The following is a 27129-nucleotide window of genomic DNA, read 5'->3' as shown; positions in this document are numbered from 1 at the left end:
GATGAGTGGGAGGGTGGGGTGGGGTGGGCTGCTTTTAACCATGTAAAGCACTTTGTGCTACAGTTTGTTTTGTATGAAAAGTGCTTTATAAATAAAGATTGATTAAATGTATTTATAAATATCAGAATATATAAATCATGCTTATACATCTTATATTAGGGGTCTGAAGTGCAAAATAAGAAAGGAATATTGTGCATTCTTTCATTTTTATTATCTTTTTCATTAATAATAGAGAATAAAAAATAATTGGATAAGTATACATTCAAACTATTTTTGTCTGTTTTGTGCACTAAATCTTAAAGTCGGACATACATCTGGATTGTAATACTTAAAACAGTATTACCAGTTTTAAGTACTTTCTGATGTACAGTGCAGTAGACAATACTGAATTAGTATGGGTAAACAAGGCTCTTTATGGTAATCGAGGAATGGCACCAGTGTTGTCTCAGGTGTCAGGCTGCAGTTTCTTGAACCCGAGAGAAACAAAGGTGTTTCACATTCTCGATAATTAGACATGCACCTCTTGAAAATCGGTTTGGCTTTGGATAGGAATAATGCCGAGCTGAAGGAGACAAAGACTCCCACATGCTCACAGGGACCAGGCGGGTTAAACTGTTGAATGTCTGAGTCAGCTGAGTCAGACGTGCGGGTACTGCTGAGAAACGTTCAGGTCTGCAGTGCAGGCGGGAAACTGGTTTAGGAGTTGGAATGAAACGGACGGCTGATGTGTTACTTTGCTAAATAATTAACGCTCTTTGCTTTAGAGCATTTTTTGTAAGAATTCTTATTCATTGAAAAAACAGGCAAAGACTACAAAATATATAACTTTATATAATTTATTTACATACTACAAAAACAACTATATTTAGAGAAGGCTGAGGAGCTTGGAAAGGAAAGCGTCTGGACTTCTTTAAGTTGCACCTCTCATCCGAGTCCCAGATTTAAGCCCTTTGGGAGTGTCCCCCCGAGAGGGACAATGGACCCCCTAATGATCCAGATATATAGTCAGAGAAACACAGTGTTTTTAGAAGCTATATTAGTTTATAGAAATGTTTATTTCTGCTTTTTTATTTATAATTTAAAAAAGTTTTATTAAACTAAAACTTCATATTGCACACACTGCACTATCGCTGTTTTAATATTATTTTATAGCATCAGTTGTTCTTAGTTTTCTGGGATGTAACTGCCTGCTGTTCAAACTAGATGTAACTCCATTTCTAAATTACCTCAGGTGTCTCTTTCTGTGATATTGTCTTAAAAAAAACCCTTTCATATTATCTCATATGGGATATCATACAATACAATAACAGTAAATCTGTGCCTGGCTAATGTCATTCAAGCTCAAGCTTGCACAAATGATCTTCATTATATTTTAGTAGACTGAATAATATAAGACTACAAATCAGTCTTTATCTTACCGATCTGGTTACTTTACAGGGAGGCGTTGAGGAAATATGAGGAACTGTCAGAAATCTTCTCAGACAAGGACAACTATTCACAGACCAGAGAACTCCTGAAGGAGGTAAGTGGCAGGGATTAAGGGTGTAATGATAGTGGACTGTATGTCTTCAAAGTTGGCTGAGGTAAAAACAGGATCAAATGCCGAATGATGACATCAGTTACATTATACTGTGCGAAGAAAGCAGGTTCAGTGAGAAATTTGATATTTTATTTATGGCACACTGAGGCTGCTTTCTACTTGGGTCACGACACATCACGAAACCAGCAAGTTAAAAGTGAAATCATCAAACACGGATGGCGTGTGTTCTAGACATCTTGTCTTTTGACTGTACGTGTTGATTAATGATGAAACTAGCTGGAAGCAGCATCTTATGTTGGAAAGCTGCCGCTTTGAGCTCTCAGTGACGGGGTTATTGTGTTGGAGCGGTCTTGGTTTAGAGTCAGGTTTCAGCAGCTCTTTTGTAACGATTTGGACTCGTTTCAGGGCTATTTTTACTCAGACCTGTGCTGCTCTTGGCTACCGTTAGAGGCTTTTATGTCTTATCTTTGTACTGTCTTGCTAAAAAAAACAACTTCCAAGGACAACTTCCCTATTCCTTTATCACTCCAAAAACATTGATTTTGAAAGTATGCTGTAGGTGCATGAAGTCATGATGCATTAGGCTTATATAACAGAGCCTGTTTGGAGACTTACTCGATATCATCACATTTTTTAAATCTGCTATATTACGTATGAGCTAATTCATTTGGGTAGTACTCTCCCAGTATCTAATGTTCCTTTTTTTCTAACATAAGAATGAAACAGGATGTTTCTGATAATCCATTAAAAGCTCTAAAAGACACCATCAGTGCAAACACAGCAGGGAGGTGTAGCTCAGTGACTCTAGTTGAGAGACCTAGCAGACACAGGCTGGCTGCAGGATGTATCTGGACACTTTAACGGGTGTTGGGTCACCTGTCAAAGTGTCCAAGCTTTCAAGGCCATCCAAGGACCATGTACGCTCACACAGTAGTTTCTTGTTATATTGAGATATGATAAATGATCGTTTCTTTTTGCAAAGAGAGGAGTTGCCCTCCGTTGGCTTTGTTTTCAGTCCATCCTTTATATACAGTCTTTGCTAAACACAGCATGCACTGACTGCACCGATGTCTGTTAATGCTCAAACAGCAGCTCTGTAAAACCATCTGGTCACTTTGCTATTTCACATGCTGGTGGTATGAGACATTTATTAATGTGCCTGTCATCTGTCATCACATTTATTAAATTCATATTTGCACAGACTAAACCAGAGCCTTACCATCCACTGAGAAAGATAACTGCTATACAGGCCAGAAAACAGTGTAATCTTCATTAGTACAAGTGCCCTTATTCTGTCAGCGTTTTCACTGTGAAACACCCATTTGAAGATGCATTATATTTAGTTTGCACCGTGTCAGCGAGTTTGGGAAATTGGCAGAATTAGCAATGTTTTGATTTGCTATAATGGTGCAGCGCGAGCATCAGTGGCTTTGCATTAGCTCTGATTTTACCCATGATACCCCCAAAGGAATTCATCCAAACATTTTCTTTCATTTCTAAAGCTTCACTCTGAGCTTTGATGTCAGAAAAACACCACTGCCTTCTGTTGCCCTTTGATTTTTTTTCCTCCCTCACAGTAACTTGCTCCTCTTCATCTCACAGCTTGTCTAAAAATGACTACAACCAGCAGGCAGGGTGTAAGATGAATGATTCAGTCTAATAAAAGACTAAACTGAACGTTAGGAGAAATAAATTATTCACAAAACTGTCACAGAAACATTTGACAGTAATACCGCTTTATTATGATGTTTATGGCAAGTTTTGACTGTTTCTCTTCCCTGATGCTAAGTTTTCATGACAGATCTCTTGACTGAACGCTGTTAACTTTCTTATTAATGTTGTGAAAAGGATTTTAATGTGTGCTTAGGTTACCTGAAAATTAATCATGACAGAATTAGGTTTTACAGTATCTAATTTAGTGGTAAATAAAAGTCTTTACTTGCAAGCATTGCAAGTAAAGATAAAATGTGAGACATTTTCACAGATAAACATTGGATATACCTATAAATGTTGGTGGAAATGGAAAAAGTACATTACAAAACATTCTACCATGGTAGAGGAATTATTCCAGAAAAAAAATCTTTAGAAATTCCACAATTAAACCTGCATATTTTAATTAAGACCAACCGCATTGCTTCATTTTAAAAGGTTGGATCAACTTTGTCTCACCATAGAGGCTGGCAGTGAAAAAGACAGGCATTACCTGACACTAAAACCTGATCAGCTCATCAACACCAGTATGTTTTTTTTTTCCAACAAGGCCCAGGCTGCAGCATCATCCCTTGAAACTCCAGATGCGTCTGATTGTGTGTTGATTCAGGGATTTCTTTATTGCATCAGATTGGAAATTATAATGTAATTAGGTTGGCTAACGCAGGCATATATTACACAGCAGCCAGAAGCATTTGTGATGGAATGGGGTTCATTAGAATTCCTTTACAAAAAATGAACATTTATTAAATTAATATCAGATAAAATCTCCTTTTTTTGTAAATTTACCTTTTTTTATTTAAATAACCCACCATTAGATTTGTTGTACTGTCTCAGAGTAATAACTTTCTTCCAAAGTCCATATTTTTTATACAATTAACATCTAATAATGTTAATAATATACAATTTGTTGTACATTATAAACCAAGTTAGATAACATCTATTTTAACAATGTATGGCATGTCTAAGGCCTGACCTCAGGGAGTTTTAACATCTTCAAGTTCACTGTTTTGCATTTTCAGCCTTTTGTCAGCAAAAAAGTCTCTGACAAACTCACAAATACAAATTATGTCAGCTCTCAAAATCAAGAGTTTTTATTTTGTGTTCAGTTTTAAGCAACTGTAAGTACAAATAAGTGCTACTTTGGTGTCCCTCTAATGGCAGACACCAGTGTCCTCTGCTGGCATTTCCATCTTTTTGGGTGTAACACGTACTTTTATTGTTGACCAAATGCAATACAGTACAATACAGTTGTCACTGTAAGCATTTTTGTTGTTCTGAAAGTAGAGGAGGAGAATTGACTAATCCATTCTACTAATCCAGGTTGAAACTCGGGATTTCCCTCTGGTTTTTTTCTCTTGCAGGAGGGCACATCAAAGTTTGCCAACCTGGACAACAGGCTCAACAACAGATACCTTAACAAGGTAACTAGAAATACTGTCAAAACTTGTTGTGGAGATTAAACATCTGACAGTGAAAGAATACTTGGTTAAAAACAGGTTGGGTTGTTTGTGTGATAATGAACTCCCTTAACAACATTTAAAAAGAGATTGTTGTTGGGGGACAGGTCACCAGTTAACTCAGATTGTACTACTACTCTACTTAAATGCCTCAAGTGTGCCGCTCTTAGCTTTCGTCCACAGTTTGACTTAAATAACCCTCAGTGGAGTGTCAAATAAATTTGGGATTACATCATCAAGACTTTCCACATAGCTGCAGCAGCAGAGGAGTTCTTTAAAATGACCTTATGGTCTTCTGCAGAAGCAAAACCTCAGATCTGCATGCACATAAAAGACAACAATTTTCACTAACTTTACAGCGCACATCTGGGGTACATACCAAACATTTTAGCCTGAGGGGTTGTACACCCCCACCGTCCTTTATGGTAGACCTTGGAAAAATGTGAAATGATGTAAGACCCTGCAACCGTGTCATGAGCATTATAAAAGTTACGGGACAGAGACACCGTTTTAGATGGAGTTTGAGGGCTTACAGAAGAATCGCCATGACACGAGCGCTGTCTTATTGCATGCGCAGCGTATGTACTGCAGAGCGTGGTTTTAGCATGTCACTAATGTGCGAGTAGGCAACGTTTTTTGGGGGGAGTTAAAAGTACTTTCCTGATAGCTTAACATATTGGTTAACACAAGTTAAACTCTGCATTCAGACACTAACACTGTTGAGCGGGGGGTGTTTCAGTGGTTTAATAGAGGGTTGTGAGGGCGATCGACCAGCATGCAGCAGCAAAGTGGAACAGCGAGCTGTTGTCTTTGTGTATGTGTATGATGAGCTAAATCCCAAGCCACCGTTTGAAAAATAGCTGCAGGCGGCAGCTCTGAAATCCCTCGCTGTGTGGGCTCTTTACATTGTGAGTAGAAACCTCTAAGGAAACTGATGAAACACTTTCTTTTATTTCTCACACAGTCCAATGCGCAGGGCACCGTGCCCTACCTGGGTATCTTCCTCACAGACCTCACCATGCTGGACACGGCAGTCAAAGACAGGCTGGATGTAAGTTGATTTCATCTCTGTCACATCACCTGAACTTTTTATTTTACAATTCTTGAGCTGACATAACAGATTCTGTCACTCCTTTGCAGAATGGCTACATCAACTTTGACAAAAGGAGAAGAGTAAGTGCTGCAATACACATCAGTTTGAGAGATAAAAGGTTCAAAGTTGAATACGTGATCTGTTTTAAGGCTTATGATAAGAGACATTCTGCATTTGGTTGCGTTAAGCTGATGCCCTGATACTAAGCAGTTTTGAACAGAGTAAGCTCCACTTTTTGCAGCATTAACATAAGCTGCTAGTGTAAGTAAGAAAAGAGTGTGTAAGAGGAAGCAGTAACATAATATCTGAGGGAGGAAATGATTAAGTGTAGGGTGCTGAGAGGTGCTTCTGATACAGATGAAAAAAACTGGCACAGTAATAAGAGAACAGCTAACACGGGTGGGGTTTTTTGTTGTGAAACTTTGTGGTGATATGGCTCTTTGTTAACAGGAATTTGAGGTTTTAGCTCAAATCCGGCTCCTGCAATCTTCCTGCAAAAACTGTGTTTTCACTGCTGACGAGGCCTTCATGCAGTGGTATAACAGCGTGCCTACTCTGAGGGAAGAGGAAAGGTGTGTATCCATTTGGTTACAGTCGAGACAACCAAAAGCTGCCTTCAATGAATTCATTATTTTAAAGACAGCTGCTATAGCACGTGTTGATGGATGAAGAATGATAAAGTTATCCTTAAATTTTCAGTTATAGGCTGTCCAATGAAATCGAAGCACCTGGCGACCCGAGCCCTCGCGGTCATGCCCCAGCTGTCGTTATCACACAGTGTCCAGAGTAAGCTAAGCAGAGTTCACTGACTCATTCATAAACATACACATAACACTAAATATAAGTATATATATGCAATACCACATATACAGTTTAGGATATAGGATTTTAATGGGAAGCAGATTTTGGCTTCTCAACTTGGTGACCACTGCAGTAAAGAAGCTTTAAAAAAATATTTCTCACTACCTGTGAAACTTTATATTAAACAGAAAACATGGGCAACAAACCAGAGGCCTGGATTGGTTACAGATATTTTTTAGGTTTTAGGATACTTTTTGTAATTATCCACTTTTACCACTGGAGGGCAGGATTTTAGCCAATAAAAAAAGTGCTCATGTTAAATTTTTTGATATTTCTTTTTAGTCCTGCCTGCATTTCCTCAAGAAGATTTATGTTTTATCAGACCATCATTCTAAGTAATAATTTAATGACTAATCTGGTTAAATAAATGTTGCATGAACTCACTCCACCATCTTGTGGTATAAGCTGGTACTAAATAAAAGTACAGACCTATTTCAACTTAAGCTAATATCTCTTTGGACCTAAGGTCACGGTGGTTGTTTCTTCATAGGTTTATGTTTTTTAATAATTTTCATAGAAACAAATTTGAGCCTTTAAGCCTGTGCTGCTTAAAATTTAGATTTTAACTGTTTAACTAAAGTTTAACTTTAGTGTAAAAACTTTATTGCAAATTTGTAACAAATAAACCAGTTTCCCTGACAAGTTTCTCAGATTGTTGTGTTGTGTGTTTTCATGCATTTCCAGTCTAAGCACCTCCCGAACCAGCCTGGCTGGTGACAGTGACAGCTTCTTTGACTTTCACTCACCTGTCAATAACCTGCTTTCAAAGCTCACAAAGGTAAGTCACTCAACAACAGTCATCAGTCAGGTTTCTGTTTATACTATGTCATTTCACAGTAGGCAGGCTGGACTGTTTTGCATGTTTAAATATACAGATTAGTTTCCGATTCCACTCAGTCATTATCATTTTCATGATTACTGTTCTACTGCAGCATATGAGATCTCCATCTGTGTCCTGTCTGGATGTTGACACGTCCCCTCCTACCAATGAATCCAACCCTGCCACGCTGACTCCAACCACTCCTACAAAATCACACCGTCGATCAGCCTCCTGTGGCAACAATCCCCCTGGTAACATCCAAGGGTCAGGGGCAGACATGCGGATCATCCGGATACGGATGGACCTGGAGGATGGAAACCTGTATCGGAGTATACTGGTACGAATCCAAACCATTTGGCTCTAATTAAAATCAGCAGAATCAGCACAGAAGCCTTTGTCATTAATTATCAGTGACAATTTGCACTTACAGCTTCTCCTCCTATCTGCAAGGACCCCATAATCATAGTAATCAGAGTCAGATCCTCAGGATACAACGGACCCAGGTTATTATTAGTGCAAATCAGGCTGTCCTGTTTTCACTGTTATTCTCCTTTGTCGCCTCAGGTTACGAGCAATGACAAGACTCCCACTGTGATCAGCTCTGCCTTAGAAAAGCACAATCAAGACCCCAAACAGGCATCCAGATATGAGCTGATACAGCTTCTGCCTGAAGGAAAAGGTAAAAAAAACTAATCGATTCGACAGACACAATGTTTAAAAAAGTCATCTACTGGAATTACTAATATGACCAGTTTTGTCAAAGTGGTTTCTCTTTTCAGAGGAGACAAAGACTTCATTTTGAATTTTTTTCTCTTGACTAACCCAGCTTGGGCATTTTGATTATGCAGATCTTTTTAAAGCAAGTGCTTTTTACACATATTGGGACAGACAGTATGAGAAATATGTGCAATCAAATAATTATTTAAAATCATTATGAAAATCCAATTAATAATGTAGGAACTTTAAGAGAATATAAACCTGAATGTTTGAACTGCCAATGCAAAGCTGAGCTTCCTCCTTTGTCTATTAACTAGGACAGTTACAATCAGCTGCTTTGATGATCTCAGAACAGCTAGACAGACATCAAAATCTATATTTTAATCTTTAATCTATATTACACATGTGTAATACTTTCTGTACAACCTGTAACCTCAATTAAATTTGGATCCTTGAGGATCATTTTCTTACTGGACCACATTCAGCGTTGCTGCTTTATTGAGATTCCCCCCCCCCCCCTTCTCTCCCTTTTCACTTGTGCCTCTGCAATGACCACGAGATGTCCTTCAGTGTGTCAAAATGGCAGCCATTTAATTTTAATTTCATTTCTGGACAGAGGACAAAGGAAGTCTGCTGAATATTCTCCCTCAGACGGCTGGTGATATCATAACAGTCAGCCTGGGCAGTCCTGCAAAATTTACAGCCAAAGGCATTCAAATGTAAAAATAAAAAGCAACACCCCATAAGCATGATTCTGATCGTGCTTGTGATGCTTCACTGCAACCTCTGTGTGGTCTCTGGACTGTTGCCAGAGACAGGATGTACTTCATGATTGAAATTTTTATTTTTGATATCTGTTATTAGAATAGCACATTTTGCAGCTGATTGATCTCAGCTGAGGTAAAATCTCTCTTGAGCGGTTTGCAGTTAAAAAAAGACTGAAAACTAAGAGAAAATACAATTTACTACAAGTTCTACAAGTCAAATCCATTAAACACTGCAAATGAATCTCATTAGAGCGCAGCAGCCTTCACATGTCATGTATTTATTCCTTTCTCTTCTCTTAAAACAGAACTGGTCATCCCTGCTACAGGAAATGTCTTTTACGCCATGACGTCATCTAGTGTTGATTTCCTGCTAAGAAGGAAAGACGGGAACTCCCCGTTTGGCTCGCATCCGATCAGCACAGAGACGAGCGCCACTTTTCCTCGAATCAAGGCCAAGGGAAGGAGACTGGTCAGGAATCTTTTTTGACATCAGATTTTTGTCTGCTTTGTCTACCGAGGTGGAGTTCTCTGATGGTCTCCCAATGTGAATGCAGAGTGAGCTCTCACAGACAGTAAATGTGGCCTTCTCTGTCCAACACAAAACCTACACATGCCTTTCTCCTGTGCTCCTGCCAGGCTCACCAAAACACCAAGAAGAACTCTGCTTGTGTTTCAGTCAACATCTCCTTGCAGGAAGGTGTGGCAGATATTTCAGAACTCCAGCTGCTGTGTTCAGCAGAGCTATTTGCACTTTTCCAAGCACGCTAATTTACATCCCGAGGACGAGCAGTGAAAGCCTTTAAGTGTACCTTTGGTACTGGTTCTCAAGTCCCTGTCAGGTAGCACTTGATGCTTTTTATCATTACAACTCGCAGAAAGAAAGAGTTGTTTTAATTGCTACAAAACACCAAGAAATCCCTTGTTGTCTTGTGCCTCATCTGTGACTGACATTTCCGAATGTAAAAAAGATTTAATTGGTTGGAATGCGCTTCTGTGATTACCCAAGATGCTGTTGAAGGACTTGAAGTGTGTTTTTTGGGGGGAAATGAGATTTAATGAGATCTGAATCGGAATCAAGACAGTGCAAGTGCATCATTGTAGCAAAACACTGGAGCTTTTCAAATGAGACATATATGATTTGTATATATTTATATATTTTGTATGTCTGTGTGATCTCAGCATTGTGTGACAGGTCCTCGCGTGACAAGTAACTGTTTCAACAAGGAAAAATCCTTAAAATAACTGCAAGAAACAGGCTGACATGTCCACAGACAAGGACAGCTATTTCAGCTTTTACTCATTTCTCCATAAACTTAAAGCAGCAATAATCAGGATTTTAGAATAACACTGAAACTCTGTTGTAAACTGTTGTAATGAACTGCGGTCAGTTTATTATCAGTTCTGAAGCTCTGCTCAGTTTTTAAGGCTCTTTTAGCTCATTGTTTTGGTTTTACACTCAGAAATACCACCTTGTTGCAGCTGTCACCAACAGATATTATAAAAGCAGCTCTGATTGGTCTTTTTTTTTTTACCTGACTTGAATACTCATGCAATTGTGAAGTCAGAGAGCCACATAATTTTCTCAGGAGCTACTGGAGACCAAAGTAAACCTCAAGGAAGGCTGATAAGGACTAATTAAACCAAGTGGACAAAATGTATTTGCAAAGAAATTTATACAGCGTCATCCTCCCTCAGCTGCACGTGAATGTACGCGGCTGTGTTGCTACGTTACAGGGTGATCAAACATCACTCAGCCTCTTAAACCTCGTGGATGAAAACTGATTATTGCAGCTTTGAACTTTAAGCACTTTTAAAACATACAGCTTTGCTTCAATTTGTTACTAGAAAGGAACATAAGTAAGAGAAAAACACTGCCATTGCTAAGTTTAAGGTTTTTCAGGTCTGATATTTTCAACAGAGCATAAGCTAAACTTAATTTATGCAGATTTTCCAGTAGCTCAGCAGGAATCCATCTTCACTGCAGTTTACACAGACCGCAAAGCCTCAGTTCCAGTGTCGTGGCTTCAGTGAACATCTTAACTTCAGTGTATGTCTCTTTGAAACAAATCTTGTGACCTCTGGTCGTCCCGGGTCAGTGCTGGTGAGGCTCCTTTTACCGGCCGAGGCACGAGCACTGAGGGGCCAGGGAGAGGATTGTGGGTATTAAAAAAAGACGTGTAAGCATGATCCCATGCTACAGATTGTTTTAGTGCCTTTCTCTGCTGGGTGCTCACTTTCTCATGTTTGCATTAGAATGTATACAGTCCACGTGGAGGAACTGCAGACAACTCCAGTGCTGTGTAGTTCCACATCAAAGCTATTTATGCACTACATACAGTATGTCCTATTTTTGTGGTAATAAATTTACTTTTATATGAATTTTAATTGTTTTTGACTGATGTTCAGTACTGAGATATTTTTCATGCTGCTGAGTATCCCATAAAAAACAATTAAAGTTGTTGCTACTTGTCAAAAACATGGCATTTCTGTTTTTCCGTGAGGGGTAAACAAAGGAAAGAGGATGCGGATCAGTGACTAAAAATACATCTTTTTCTTCGTATCTTTATTCAAATTCAAGACAACCAGTGACAAGACAATCTTCAAGCACAGTCAGGGTCAGAATTAATGTATACATGTGGAAAAGTATCAAATCTAAAGCACATGCTGGAGATGCATACACACTCATACAAGCCTGGTTAATGATTCAAGTGTCTGTAATTTATCATCAGTGACAGATTGTTATTAAGCACAATCATTCCCACATTTGATTAAAAAGAATTAACCAGCAGGCTTGGAATTCTCCCTGAGAATAAACGAGCTAATGTTTAAAAGCAGAAAATGTCAGTGAGTGAAATGGCACTCATCCCGTTCGCACCAGTGTCTCTTCAGTTTCTCTGAAAACAGTACCCAGTGGTTATAAAGATGCTTGAACCACTAAAGTGCCACTTTTGAGGTTTTTGTCTTTTAAAAAATGAACATTACTCATAACTATTCCAGCTACTTCTCCAACTCCAGAAAATCTAAAATTATAAAGAGAACAACTCAATAACCCTTAAAAACCACATGAAATCATACTTAACAGAGGAACACGTAAAATGTTCCCAATGAGTGTCTGTGGCTGATGGAAATTTTATATTTTAGCTAAAGTTGGACGAGTCGATCATTTCATTTGAATTATATGTCTACTTCTCTAGTAGGTGTGAGTGATGACTGGCTTTAATGTGTAATCTCACGACTTCTAGTTACACCTAAATTAGATGCAGATGTTTGGTTTTTTGGTCACTACGAATCAAATCTGAAATAAACAATAACACCTGCACATACTTGAAAGTCATTACTATTTACTGTTAAATAGTAATTATTTGAAGATGAGACTCTATGGACTTTCAAGATTGAAATATTGCATTGCTGTTTATTGGCATCTTTATTGGCAGATTTCACTAGATGTGAACAGAAATCTGTAACAAATAAATCCACATAAAACCCTGTTCACGTTATATTTTTTCACCCTCATGACTCATCATGTCCAAGTTGACACATCTGGCTCCTCCAGACTCTCAGCACTGGACTGTTTCTCCTTGACAGTCCTCACAGTCCAAGGCCGCTGTTCGGTAAGCCTTCCACACCACCGGATCACGATGACACACTGTGCCTCCACCCCGCTTCTCCTCAGCCTCATCTCGGTTTATGTCCCCAACACACACCCAGCCTCCACCAGCCCCAGTCTCACTGGGGCTCACCGCCCATTTGGAGTGGTCCTGGCTGGTCTTGAAGGAGAACGTCTGCCCAGGGTTGAGGAGCTTGATGTTCAGGACCTTCCAGTCGTCCGAGCAGTCGGAAGGAAGGATGCCCGTGGAGCGAATCCAGAACTGGACCAAGAGGTCTGACTGGAGGGTTGGGGCCACCCACGCATGATACAGATCTGATGAAGGGGACACAAGATGGATGAGGGTGTATTTTTTTTTTACATTTTTTATTGCAAGTAAACTGTACGAATGCTCTAAAAATATTCAGGGTCACAAAGAAAGAAAAGGGTTAGGGTTAGAAAAGACATCAAAGAACAATCACAAAGTAAAATTTGATATTGGATTATTTCTGGCGACATTTCAGCTCAAACATAACCACTGATGTTTGAGCTCAAACAAGGATGGATTGTTGCCAGCACAGATTTTAGACTGCTTTTATTTCGATGAAGTTGTACCGTTGTCAAAAGAGGCTCCTTTGGCAAAGCTGATGAAGTTTGTCCCACCCTTTGAGGTGAGTGTCACACTGCGATTGGACACAGGTTTGGCATGTGGAAAGAATTCATATTTCCGATTTCTTTTGTCACAAAGAGCAGCGAGCGAAGGCACCTGGGATGCCAAGGACTCTGGGATGCTGCAGTCATACACATTAGGCTGATTGATCTCCAGCTGTTCTCCTGTGGTGCAAAAGAAATTAGATTTAAAGCAAACCACACCCTATAATAACATCATCCTTTAAGTAAAGCAAATAAAAAGCACTGCACTGGTGACACTGGTTCAAAGCCATTTGACGGACCTGTACTGGAACACTGTGCACAGTAACATATAACTAAGGTATAATCTAACTGTACATACAATTAAGGAATAACTTTAAAGTTTCTTCCTGTTTGATGCCTGACGTAAAGCAAGTTAAAACCATAATCAGATCTCTGTTTATGTCACACCAGACCAATACATACAACTTCAATTCCAACAGAGCTGAGACAGGGCTGTGTTTATTACTGTGTAGCATTCCCTGGTCTTGTAACAAGGTTACAACAAACAAACACCCGGGAACTGAGAAGACCCGTCGCAGCACTTTTTGAGAGACTTCTTCAGAGAACAGTTTTCCACTTTGTTTCAGTCTATTTTAAATGAGCTGTGAGAAAATGGAGGGGCTTCTGGATCTTTGCACTTGTAGATGTCACAATAAAATGTATTCACAGACAATGATTTCTGGAAGTGTTGTTAAGCCAGTGCAGTGATATCTATGACAGACTCTTGCCTGATTGTAATGGAGTGCTGCCTGGGGGCCCACAATACTGATTTTCTTGTTACTTGCGCAAATTTCTACAGATTCTTGGAATCGTTCGATGATATTATGTTTTGTAGATGATGAGCTATCCAAAGTACTTGCAATTTTCCTTTGAGGAACAATATTCTGAAATTGTTTCACAATTTGTAGATGTACTTTTTTACAGATTGGCAAACCTCTGCCTCTCTAAGATGCTCGTTTTATACCCCAATAATGTCACTAGCATGTTCCACAAGCTGTTTCTTTTTAGTTCCACTTACTTTTCCAGCCTTTTATGGCCCCCATAACAAAATGAACTAATATTTTTCATGAAACAGTAAAATGTCTAAGTTTAAACACTGAGACATTTTGTTTGTTTTATTTGTGCACACAGAACATTACGCAGGAATAAAGATTATTGGGGTAAATTAGAAATTGTGTCACTGCATAGTTTGTTGAGCATCGCAGCTTTCACTTAGTTGTTATTTATACATTATTGCTTATGCTCAGCGCTGTCTGCGGCACATGTAGCAGAGAACCGCCATCATGCAGAGTTAAGCAGGTTGTTATTAAAAATTATTTTCATCAGCCTCCAGTTTAAGTATTGCTCTGGCTTTACTTTTAACTGAATTTTAAATTAAAGCAACACAAAAGTAAATCGGAAAATAAAATCTTGCTCTCTCCTTTCAAAATATAAACCAAAGCAGTGTATGCAGCACTGAAGAACATGTGAAAAACTGGAAAAAAAAACTTCAATTCTATTCTCTTTATATACATTCATGCATAAGCGAGGCTGAAAATGTCATTTTTACCCATAAAAGCTACGTAATGGCGATGTCTACCAATTGGTCGACTACTCTGGACTGAAATTCTTTCACAACTATCTGCTGTTTCCATGCATTTCTGGTGAGATATTAATAGCATTCAGAGGATGAGTTCTTCTGAGTTTGGTAATCCTCTGACTTTTCGTCCTGTCACCATGAGGATGACATTTTTGGTTTTAATTAAAACGTCTTGACATTCAAACGACTCTCACGATGAATCCCCTGACACACCTTCATCTGGCACAGGCTGCAGAACAGACTTTTATTTGCCTAATACTTTGGTTTGAGGCCAATTACCCACATATGCCAGCTGATATTGGCATACTGGTTTAATGAAGAAAATACGTTTGTGACAACTGATAAATGACTTAAATACTTAATGTTTTTGCACAAACTGAAACATAAGCAGTGCTTAGAATAAAAAACAAGAAAGTAGCTTAATTAAAGCATTAACAGGAAAATAATTCTGACAACATAATAAAAACATTATAGACAGTAGTATGAAATCTCCATTTTTCCAAATTTATGTGCAAATGAATGCTGCAAGGTGCTTTAAAATAAAAACATGATGAGGTTGTGCTCATCTTCTGCTATTTAACCCTGCAGACTGAACACTCTGACAGTCTCAGCATGTCAGCTAGAGAGACGAGAATCTGATAAAGCAAATCCCTGCTAGAGTGTGAGGGCCAGTATCTCTATGGTTACATACCTCAGTTTAATTACATTACCCCAGGCACTGCCATAGCAACTGTGCCAACTGCTGGGTCTGCCAGGGAACTGCAGAGGCAGCCGGGTGACATGGTGATGACACCTGTTTATGCTGATTATCTCAGTTCAGGCTGTTTTTGTTGTGTCAATACCTGAGTCGATTATTAAGCACCAGACGATACTTGAATCATCTTCTCCGGGGAATAATAATAATAATTGTAGATACTGACACAGATTAGTGATTAAATGTGTTTAAGAAGTGTTCGTTATTACATATACCGGCATAAATCAGCAGTATTTTTGAGCACCACATGGACATTTACGGTTTAGTTGACCTTAAACAAAAGAGAACACAGAGGGAAATCATTACTATATAACTGTTGATGGAGGCCCAATTTTTGTCCTTTTCTTTAAATAAACAATAGCAACCATGATCTGTTTAAAAAACAGAGGCAAAATTACAGGATAAAAGTTCATCACAACGCAGAAAAAGAAGTACTGTATGCTCAAACATTCCTGGGGAAGGACTTCCTTAACCTATCTTGTGATGGATGACCCCTCGGCCATCCTGGCACTAGATGTCTCCATTTTGTTCTGGTTTGTGCTCTGCTTTGTCCTGTAAGAGCTGACAGGGGAGTAAATGGCAGCATGAGCTATACCTGTGTTCACCTATAAAAGCTCCCTTCTTTCCGCAGTCACTCTCTGGTGTGATCTCAGTGTGATTCTACACTAGAGTCTACACTACACGACTGACCCGCAGACAAGCATGTCTAAATTTAGCTGTGCTTTTGTAAATCGGTTGTGTCTACCAAGTTACCAGCTCACCTTGTCTCTTGTTCTTTGTCATAGTCCGTTAGCTGGATTGTGACAAAGAGAGTATAAAAGTTGTCTTATATGTAAGACTAATAATGAAAATATGCTTTATAGTTTGAAAAAATTGCACTGCCATTTACTTAAATACATTGCTTCTTCTTTTCACTTTGTAACTTTGTTAACCATGTCAAAAAACTTAGGTATATATAAATTAAGTATTACATATATGTATTTTTTATTGCATATATCTCTCCCTCTTCATCAGGGATGCATTATCTCCTACTTCTAATATGAATAGTAAGAAGTGCTGGTATGCACCATACCTAGTAGTAAACCATTCATATACAAAGATGCACAATCACTAATCAATGAACTTAATTAGAAAGACCTATGATGTTTGATGATATTGACTGGTTGCTTTTTACTTTCCTTGTTTTTAGTCTAACAGACAGTGTTCCAGTGAGGATGTTCATATTAAACATGGCAAAACAAATAATCAAATAAGCTCTGTGAGAAAAAAACGTGAAAAAAACTAGTTCAGACTGCGATAAAGATTAAGTGTCAATCAGGCTTTTTTAAAATTCTTGACTACCTGGATTTTTTCACTGAGAGGACAGAAGCCCAAACAGCAAGCAGACTAAGTTGTTTTAAAAGAAAGAGGAAGAGAGCTTAACTCATAAGGAGGATAAACTGAGAAATCTCACTAAAGTCAAAGTATGAGACAAATACTGATTATTTTCAACTGTGAATCATGCAAAACTACTTTTGTAGGGTTCAAGAATAAAAGTGGAGCTGTAGATGAATAGAGCAGGTCGCCCTTTATGTGGACAAATATAAAATAGCATTAAACCATAACACTTTGCATGGTTGTCTTTTTACTTTTTCTTTTTTTTTATTTTGTTAATGGACTGGTATTCGTATAACGCTTTTTTGTTCTAACTGAGCACTCAAAGTGCTTTTTACAAAAAGCCTCTTTCACCAAATCACACACACATTCATATAAGCTATATTTCTATACCTAAGCACTTTGTATAATATTCGCACAGTGGATGCATAGGGTGACTTGGGGTGTAGCATCTTGTCCAAGGTTACTTCGACATGTAAGCTGGAATAGCTGGGAAATCAATCCTTCGACCTTCTGATTGGTAGACGGCCCATTCTACCTCCTGAGCCATAGTGGGAGGGAAGGGGGTGACTTAGAGAAGCCAGACTACTGGGACTATAAGAAACTTACAAAAACTTTGCAAATACATATTTTACTCTATTTAACAGCTGCATCGTAGCTGAGATTACATTAAACTGAAATTGAATCTCTTTTATCTCTATTTTATTTAGTATATTAGAAATTGGTTGGCAGAACATCCAACAGCTTCTGTGAGCCCCAGTTTGGTCTGCAGGCCTTAAGTTAACATGGTTAAGATGTTTGGCTGACACAGTAAACTACATAAACATAAACTTCTTATTCGTAATCTCTCACAAAATACTACCACAGGCTACAACAGCTTGACTTTTTAACTACCAAGCAAAAATATTACCCTAATAAAGATATGAGATTGAAAAGAAACTCTTCAGTTCCTTGTTAATTAAAGCATATTTAGTCAGACCAACATAACTGCAGACAGGGAACAGAATATGAATCGTCATTAGCTGTCTGGACCTTCTCCTCCCAGCCCTCATACTGTGATTGCAATCTAATACCATCATCCATTTAAACATCCTCATTAAGTGTTAACTGCATTTTTATATCAACTCTTTTTTCGCTAAGAGGCCACATGGCATGGCTCCAGTCTTACCGATGGTCTGGAAATGGTCGAGCGGGTATGTAACGCAGATGAAGTTTTGCCCATTATTCTCCCCGCTGCTGGGGTAATAATACTCCCCTGCCTGTTGAACAGGAGGAAACTGAGGGGTGCTGTGGACCAACCAGAAACCCTGATTTTTATCCAGCAGCACAACACCTGAGGAGCAGAGATATTAAAATAGTAAGCAAAATACATCAAACGTTTTCCCTGAAGATGGTTAACGTGGACATTCAAGTGAAAACAAAATATATTTATCTATGCTCATTTGTTTTTACGCATCAGAGGAAATGTAAGTAATGGGCATTAATCTGCACTTCTTTTTTAATAAGTAGAATTAGAATATATAAATGATGAAAGAAGAACGTGAGGTTGATAATAAGATGTTTCAACATGTTTTTATTACTATAACAAATCTTTGCCAGACTTTTTTTTGCCCTTGTTGCAGCGTTTTTAAATCTTCCTAGTATCAAATTTATAATGAACATACTGTATACTTTTCATGTAAGTAAAAAGAGGAGCTTAAACATGTGATAGGTTGTCTTTATGCTTTTTTATTTAACGTTGATTTAAAAAATTTTGCTTTTTCCATCCATTCGCTCTTTATCCATGATCAGGTCGTGGACAGGGGCATAATTTCCAGGGGGGATAGGGGGGTTATGACCCCCCCCCCCCCCCCCCCCCCCCCAATAATCAGACCCAACCAATATAATCCCCCCCCCCAATAAAATTATGAATTATCTTGCATAAATAGGCTGTTGATTTTCTTTAATCGTTTCAGGTATTACCAGCAAAATAGTTGCATGTTTAATCATCTGGGAATTTACGCAGATTTATTTATTTATTTAGACGGAGATCTTGACCCCCCAAATGTTCAGCACAAAGTTACGCTGATGGACCAGTCTAAGCTTAGATGCCCAGATGTCTCTCTCCCTGACCACGTTATCCAGGGGGACTACCAACATGTTCACAAGCTAAACAAGAGATATAATCTATCTAGCAAGTCTCAGGCCTACCCCAGATTCTCCGCCTCTTAGGACATGCCCGGAACACCTCAACTGGCTCATTTTGGCGTGGAGTAGTACCCCCCACTCATCTCATTTTTTTCATACTATTCCAAGATTTTGGAAAACAGATGTATTAATCGAACTTTCTGCAGTCTTGGGACAATCAGAGAGCTCACCTTTCGTGTGACCCCCTCTGCTCTCACTGTTATGAACCCATCTGTCACCAGACGAGTCCTCATGTGGCTTCTGGTCATTGTAAAGGATGTATGCAATGTCTGTATTCTGTAAAAAAACAAAAACAAAAAGGTTTTTAACTGTAGCGTCATGCATGTGTACTCACCGATCATAGAAAATGTAGAAACAAATGTTTTCACCTCAAAAGAAAACAAACAAATAAATAAAATGGCACACACTGACATCCATCACTTTTGGTGATGTTAACCAATACAATTACGCACAGATGGATGCATCCAGTAATTTTTGATTCAGAATCTTATCCACAAACTCGCTGACATGTTTTGATGAATCTATCAAATTTTCAATTAGTAAATGACCTTTTCCGCCTCCTAGTTGCACAATCACCGCCCAGAAAGACAGATCACCTGAATGAACAGATGCAGTTTCACTTCTCATTATATGTTTGTTCCTCTGATCTAACAATGTCAACCGGATATAGCAGATGTCTATGAAAAAAATGCTTATTATTGCATATCATGTTGGTGAAACAAGAAGTCTTGTGACTGGGGTCACAAAGAAGAAGCAGGAAAAATTGAAATACCCTAAGCTCAGTGGTTTTCTAGGACTAAAATCTGCACATAAGCATAACTGCTCTGCGTGTGGTTAAAGCAAAGAAGTATTGCAGTTAACAGAAGTCGATGCACCAGCACTATCTGTCACTTTTGGCTATTGTGATAAACAAAAATGTATTTTAAGTTTTGTGAGTCGTAAGAATTGGAAGTTCAACTCAACTTTATTATACATGGTTTTAGGAGAATATTACATTTTACCTTGTGACAAATCAGTATTTCTAAAACATGACATATTTTGGGGTCAAATATAAACTGAAGGTCCACTCATCTTAAAACAGCTGTAGTTTTTTTGCCTTTTAGCATTAATTGTGCATATGCTAAATCAATTAATAATAAAGAACCTAAAAGAGTATGATAATCACATTTTGAAGAACACTTGCTTTCATGTGGGCGTTTTTCCAAATGAAACTGAGCTTACAGTTTTTAAACTTTGTACTCAGTTCCACCTTTGTAGCAGAAAAAAGAAACCTGGTGGAAACAAACCTTCCCCTGCGTGTACAGCTGTCCGACCGTCCTGCCCAGGGCGCTCGTGGTGTCATTCACTGTCCCCTTCCCTTCAGTCCATCCTTCACTCCCTTGGTCCAAAAGCAAATACATCTCACCTTGTTCAGGAGACTTACTGCCATGCTCTTTGGGAAGTTTGTATATATAGAACCTAAATCAAACAGAGACACAGACAGAAAGGCTGTACATGTAAGAACTGCTTATATTGGTGCATGTCTGTAAATGCTAAACTGTTATTGAAAATATTGCTTCTGTTTAATCAGAATAATACATCTAGGTTAAAACAAACAAATAAGGAGGACTTTTGTACGTGATTTCTCAGGAATTGTTATTAATGAATTACCAATCAACTGCATCTCCTTGGTCATTGTAGCAACTGATTGGTGAGCTGCTGCCCTCTAACGGCACGTAGAGGATCAGCACGGACAGGAACAGAAGCATCTAAGAACAAGAGACAGAGATATTAATAACTACAGTTAAATATGTGTATATGTGTTAGGAAATTAAATGATGAGTTCACGTTCAAAATATCTGGTTGAAGCTCATTTTTTCTTTTTACCAATAATGACTCCTTCGTAAAGAGTTTCAGTATTCTCAAGTAAAAGTACCAATAAAACAGTGTAAAGTCTTTTTTGTTGGAGTAGAAATATTAAAGTATAAGCAGAAAAATGTCCAGCCACTGAAGGGTTTATTTATTTATTTATTTTTATATTTTTCATACCCATGCATTAGTGGGTATATACTATCACCGGTAAGTTATAACCTCATCTTGTGACTTGTTGGAAAATGAATGAAAAGAAACTTTTAGTATTACCGTAAAAACTAAAGCTCCTGACTACAAAAATACTGTATAAAAACAGAAACAATGATTTTAATATGAAAACGTTTAACTAATATTTATCTTCAGCTGAATCTAATAATACTTATGATTTGATCCTATAAATCAAAGCATAATCAGTCGCTGGAATCGTTAGCGGTTACAGATAACTGCGATAGAAAAGTGAAAAAGTGCAGTATAAGTTTGAGTCAACATACCTTTAGCTCTGTCTGTTTGCCCTCACGTATGTTCTCAATAAAGTCTTATTTTATTTTGCTGCACGAAGATCGGCTGTGGCCTCAAGTTTCGTCTTCTTCGAGTGCATCCCAGCCTACAAGTGTTTCCTACAGGGACTGGTTGTTTTGATCTCGGCCGAAAGCTCCGGGAGGAGACAATGACGTATGAGAAAGAGAACGGAGCGATCGCTACCAACGACAGACATTACACTGCAGGAAAATTATCGCACTAAAGAAATAAAATCCAATTAATCCTAAATAGCTCTCACGGTTTAGGCGTGAAGACTGTTTTAAATGCTCCAAAACTTCGAAACTTATCCTTCTCAAAAAGTCCTAGTTTCATGAAGTCATGTGGTTGATGACGTCACCTGGTAGGCGGTCCTACCCTGAAAAGCGGCTATTACAAACACCTTTCATAACATAATATAATATAATATAATATAATATAATATAATATAATATTTATAATATAATATAATATAATATTTATAATATAATATAATATAATATAATATAATAATTAGACTTCTTATAACAGAAGCAGATTGAACTTTTCCCCTACTTTAAAAAGACATTTTCAATATTTTTCCCCTTGAATATTGTTAGTTTAAAACTTAGTTGCGTAACTGTAGTTTTTAAAGACGTTCCTGAATCTGTTGGAGCCCAGAAGGACCTCTAAATCACCTGGGTTCCATAAATATTATGGCAAATATATCTTCCTGTATGGTCTTCCTGTATGGTCTTTGATAAGCAGCCAGTAATCTGTCTAACAACGGGGGAAGGGGTACAACATGTTCGGCTCAACCCTATAAACACACTCATCTTAAAAGTGGAACTTGAATTTGGTAAGATGAACTTCTGTTGTTTCTTCCTGTTTTACTCTTTCACAATTTAGGTGAAAAGTGTGGCTACACACACACACACACACACACACACACACACACACACACACACACACACACACACACACACACACACACATATATATATATATATGTATATGAAGATATATATATGCAGTATTTATGCTTTCTTCTTCAGTTCCCCCTACAATCCTGTCTCATCTTATATAACTCTATACTGTTTAAGGAAGTGACACAGCATCCTCTTGTCAACTCTATGCTGCCTTGATCAACGAGGGCTTCCTCAGAAAGCTGTCCTCTGAGCTGAGTGGACTAAACAGTATTGCTCTAAGAGCCCCGCTCAAAGTGGCCCTGATTATTGCCTGTAGCACTACAGAAAGTGACCACGGGTTGCAGTGACTACAATACTCTGTTTTAAAGCAAATACACTGAAGCAGTGTTAACAATTAACTTCACAACTGGTGCCATGTTTTTAGGTTAACCCTAGTTGACTGATTCTTGTTATTAGAGTTACATGAAATTTTGGGGGACATTTTAAATTGAAAGTAGCCATTACAGCTGGTTAGTGATTATCTGTTAACTTTTTTTTGCATAGACTGAAGAAAATATTACATACATCTAGAACAATGTTCAACGAGTAACTACTGATTTCCTTTGAGGTTACGTCACATTATTAAAGAGAAATTCAGGAACTCTGAGATAACACCTGTTTTCAGACCACAAAGTCTGTAAAAAATTAACAGCTTTATCTTAGCCTCGCCTGTTCCCTAAAAGGCTCATCTATTCATATGTGAGTGTTTTATGTGCGGAGGGGGATTTTTTTAAAGATTAAACATTATCACAAAGTTGTGGGAATGTGAACTAGAACAGCAAATGATGCCTAATGATGAACATAGCAGAACAGGTCTTATGCATCCCTGTGTCACAAGCAAAATGCCTGTAGTTACAGGCTACTACAAGATTTATATGTAAAGACATAATGAAAATTAAAGAATAAACTCTCCAGGATGCATTCGATTTATTTTGGAGAACTAGTCCCAGCACTTCCTGAACTTGGAGCTCACTGTTATTTCTGTTGTGCTACATTAGATCTGTACAAATAATGACAACAATAGAATTCATCAGACTGCCTCCTCTACAATTAGGACATGCGCGCACACACACAGCAACCATTCAAGAGCTCATTGCAGACATTCAATACAATGGAATAATTCCAGAGAAAGCACATATCTACTGATCCTGGTTACTGGAAAAAATTAACTAAAAGTAAACTTCTCATCATGAACTCTCCTAATTTACATTAACAGCACTGTTGCTCAAACATTAGCGTTTTTGCTCCAATTTTGACAACTTTAACACTATTAGGAGATACAGCAATTCCACCCCAGCCCCCAAAACAAAGCATTTTGGGGTTAAAAAAAAGTCCTCTTTAAATAGAAACTTAAGCAGGGAGGCTACATTGGCAGTTGGCACACACAGCAGCCCCACACTTTTGGGTTTTATTCCATCTCAGGTTTGCAGCAAGCATGGTAGTTCGGTCCTCTGCTCATCCATGCGTCCCCCCTGGACCCTCAGGAGGAGGGAGAAGAAGTCCTCATCATCCATGGGACCTGGAGCCCTGCTGCGCTGGTCCTCTAGCCTGCCCTGAGCCTGTGGGTCAAAACAAATTGTGAAAATGAAAGCAATGCAATGAAAGTAGGCAAAAGGTTTGCTGCCAACACTCTTTCTCGCATTAGTGAGAACAGGCGCCAAACTAACTTTTCTTCTCAGAAACAAAGCAGAAAACACCTCAGCTCATGACAAACACATCTAAACAAACAAGCTCATTGCTTACTTGTGTGGTTAGAATCATATCGTACAGATCATCTTTAGGCGCAGGAACTGGTGCAGGCTTTTTCACAGACAGGGACAGTTGTCTTATACTCCCTCTGACACTTCTGGTCTTTGTTTTTGGCGGTGAAGACCTTCCAAGCTGTGCCCTCTGGTCCTCGAGCCGCCGTCCTTGTGCAGTGGCCACCAGGTCAAAAAACTCCTCTTTCTGCAGTGAAGTCATGGAGGAAAAGACGACTGTAAAGAAATGAGAGAGAAAAGAGCTTAAATGGTCAAAAGGCGGGGGAAAGGCAGTGGTCAGTGGTCAAGGAAAAAAACATGGAAACATGGTAGCTGAAAATTCCTGAGTCAGGGAGAATGGGTGGCTACATTTGATTCTGGTTGTTCAACATGAGTCATAACTCAAAAACAAATGCAAAAGTTGTATCCCTTTCCACACTTTACCATGGCAAAACAGAGCGCTTACCTCTGTTAACTGGTTTGGAGGTGTTGGGCTCAGAGTGGCACCTCCTCCGCCTGACCCCACTCTCCAGCCTGAAGGAGCAGCGCTGGTCATTGAGCCGTCTGCCCTCCTGAAAGGTGCAAAGCAGGTCATACAGCGCCTCTGGGAAGTCAGGGGTTAACCGGTGAGCCTGAGAAAACACAGGTGGGAGGGTGAAAAAGACGGAGGGAGAGAGGAATGGTTTCTGAGTGAGTGGCACAAACTGTTTGTTGGCAAAGCAAAAGAATCCACTCCTACGTACTCCCACATGCTCTGAAATAAAGTGGTACCTGCAGTTCTTCCACCACGAGACTGTTTTTCTCTTGCAGTGGCTGGTGGCAAAGTGTTAAAGTCAACTGATTTACAACACAGGTAATCTCAGGGTAAGAAGAGCAAATACCAACCTTTTTGAGATCCTCTTTGTGGTCTGGTCCCCCCTCGGGTTGTAGCTCAGATGAATTTAGCTTGTTTGTGTCTGCCTCAGGGTCATTCTGTGTGGCCTTTTCATCCTCTGTGCTACAGGGTTTTTCAGTTTTTTCTTTAAGCACTTCATCCGGCTGCCCTTCACTTTTACTGTCATTTCCTTTGAGTCCATCATTTGTGCTTTCTGTTATCTCTGGTTTGTCTTCTTCTCTGTTTATCTGCTGTTTCTCCGGGCTTTGCTCTTCTAAATTTATTTCACCCGCTATTTCTTGTTGACTGTTTTCCTCTTCTGTGTGCTCCTCTTCCTTTTTGATAGCAAACTCCTCGCTACAGCTTTGTACAGTGACATCTGCACCGCTTGGCGCCCTAATTTCAGTAATACTTTCTACCAAATCTCCATCTTCAATGATGACAAGAGGCTCCAACAGCTCCTCTTCAGCCATTTCAACTTTGATATCTGTGTTGTCCAGTCGTCTCTCTTACAATCCTTATGATCCTTATGAGAAAACAGAAAGAAGCTGGAGGTGAATAAAAAAAAAGGTGATCCAAAATATCAGAATTCGGTTAGTACTTTAAAAAAATACCATAAGGAAAAACACGACATCTATAAACACTGAAACTTAAAAGCATGATGAGTACTGCAGAGCTGCTGTGCCTTTCTTTTGAAACAAAACGTGTGAGAAACCAGTTTGACAGGTTTCAGCATGTGGGCAACAGATGTTTAGGCAGAAATTTAAAAGAAACTTGAAGTCACAAACTCCTCCTAGCTATGTAAAAACAACCACGTTTGACTATGTGATCACAAATGTCAGCGTCTTGTTGGTAGGTGATCACTGTTGTGTATTTTCCCAAACAGTTCAGTCGAATAACTCTTGCTGACAGATCACATTGTTATTTCCCCCCTAAAGCTACTGTCTACCACAAAGTGATTTAAATTTCAGTTAATTTTTGCCCTTACCTTTTCGTTTGCCTCGTTTCCTTTTATCTCCTCAAAACATCATCTTTCAAAGTCTTGATCCAGTGAACACAGCATTTTTGGCTTATAACTCGTCCTGTCAACGTCTTTATTAAGAGCAAAGAAGAAAAAAAGAAAATCTGCTAGTTTCACATGCCGTCGTGATGAGCTCTCGCCTTTTCTATCTGCCCTGCTACCTTCTGTCTTTCTCTCATCTCATCTCTTCCTGTTCCTCTTACCACAGCCCACCCCTATTTACTCGGCCCATATTTGACAAGTCAGGTTGGCATGAAATATTACTGTTAAAAGCAGAATCACTCTCTATATGTGCGATGTGTGTGGTTAATGCAATCATGTTCCAAAGGAAAGGTTTTATAATGCTCATGTACACTTGTTAAAGCAGCTGCTGCTTTAACTGCTGCTCATTTGGTTATGTTAACCCCAAGTGCAGCATGTTGAAACAGGCGCAGTTTTTTTCTTAACTCTCTGTGGTTTTCACATCCTGTTGACTTGCAGCTAAAACGAGAAGTAGACTCAGACAAGTAAGGGAAGCTGTCTAAGCGAGATTATTACTTGAAAAACCAGACTGAAAAAGCAGTTTCTTTTATTTGAATGCTTCTGTTAGTGCTTGTAGCCACGTTTTTCATTCTAAAAAGAGAAATAAGTTAGGTAACTAGGGAATATCACATTTAATTTTTTTTTTAAAGTTAACACGTGAGTATCATAAGAAATATGTGGCTGAAAATGAAATGTGCAGCTCTAGTAAAACCCAAACTTGATTAGACAGAAAATCTGCTTAAATAGCCAGAATCAAAATAGAAAAAGAGAGGTTTACAAAGGCAATCGCATAAGACCATAAAACATTTTAGAGCCTATTTAGAATAGTTACCCTTTACACACACGTCGCCTGTATATTCATATGTGTCAGTCTTTTAAGTTAGTTAAACAAAAAAAAGAAAGTCTCTTTCTTAGCCTAACATCTCCCACACAAGATGAATCTGTTTGCCCCAGATTCAGTTTGTTGGGATCAGGAGGCCCTATCAAAAAGCCACATAAACTACTTTTGTATAATTAAA

General features: G+C 38.7%; 3 protein-coding genes across 4 annotated transcripts in view; 1 reads left to right on the top strand and 2 right to left on the bottom strand.

The window, feature by feature from the left end:
• Positions 1-11364, top strand: part of rgl2 (ral guanine nucleotide dissociation stimulator-like 2) — a 36866-nt gene extending 25502 nt beyond the window's left edge. Inside the window, exons 12-21 of one of the 2 annotated variants that reach the window (XM_063485628.1) lie at positions 1438-1522; positions 4615-4674; positions 5675-5761; positions 5851-5883; positions 6254-6375; positions 6503-6589; positions 7349-7442; positions 7597-7821; positions 8049-8163; positions 9274-11364. In XM_063485628.1, coding sequence (XP_063341698.1) covers positions 1438-1522; positions 4615-4674; positions 5675-5761; positions 5851-5883; positions 6254-6375; positions 6503-6589; positions 7349-7442; positions 7597-7821; positions 8049-8163; positions 9274-9455 — 1090 coding nt within the window. In that variant the 3' untranslated portion in view covers positions 9456-11364. The remainder of the gene's footprint in view (positions 1-1437; positions 1523-4614; positions 4675-5674; positions 5762-5850; positions 5884-6253; positions 6376-6502; positions 6590-7348; positions 7443-7596; positions 7822-8048; positions 8164-9273) is intronic. The other variant, XM_063485629.1, reaches the window with a different exon arrangement.
• Positions 11365-11608: 244 nt separating this feature from the next.
• On the bottom strand, positions 11609-21632 carry dnase2 (deoxyribonuclease II, lysosomal). The gene is made up of 7 exons (XM_063485630.1): positions 21484-21632; positions 20792-20889; positions 20428-20599; positions 19312-19417; positions 18123-18287; positions 13170-13388; positions 11609-12890 (listed from the first exon to the last, which is right to left on the bottom strand). Exons 2-7 carry the CDS (start codon positions 20887-20889, stop codon positions 12526-12528), a joined length of 1125 nt encoding a protein of 374 aa, XP_063341700.1. The 5' UTR covers positions 21484-21632; the 3' UTR covers positions 11609-12525.
• Positions 21633-23373: 1741 nt separating this feature from the next.
• LOC134636758 (uncharacterized) lies at positions 23374-26299 on the bottom strand. Its single transcript, XM_063486889.1, has 5 exons — positions 26057-26299; positions 25080-25594; positions 24661-24826; positions 24199-24431; positions 23374-24014 (listed from the first exon to the last, which is right to left on the bottom strand). Exons 2-5 carry the CDS (start codon positions 25539-25541, stop codon positions 23874-23876), a joined length of 1002 nt encoding a protein of 333 aa, XP_063342959.1. The 5' UTR covers positions 25542-25594; positions 26057-26299; the 3' UTR covers positions 23374-23873.
• Positions 26300-27129: the final 830 nt, after the last annotated feature.

The sequence above is a fragment of the Pelmatolapia mariae genome, linkage group LG10_11 (genome assembly GCF_036321145.2).
Source record: "Pelmatolapia mariae isolate MD_Pm_ZW linkage group LG10_11, Pm_UMD_F_2, whole genome shotgun sequence".
In the NCBI taxonomy this organism is placed as follows: Eukaryota; Metazoa; Chordata; class Actinopteri; order Cichliformes; family Cichlidae; genus Pelmatolapia; species Pelmatolapia mariae.
The sequence above is the reverse complement of the archived record's forward strand: the minus strand, read 5'-3'. Positions and strand labels throughout refer to the sequence as shown.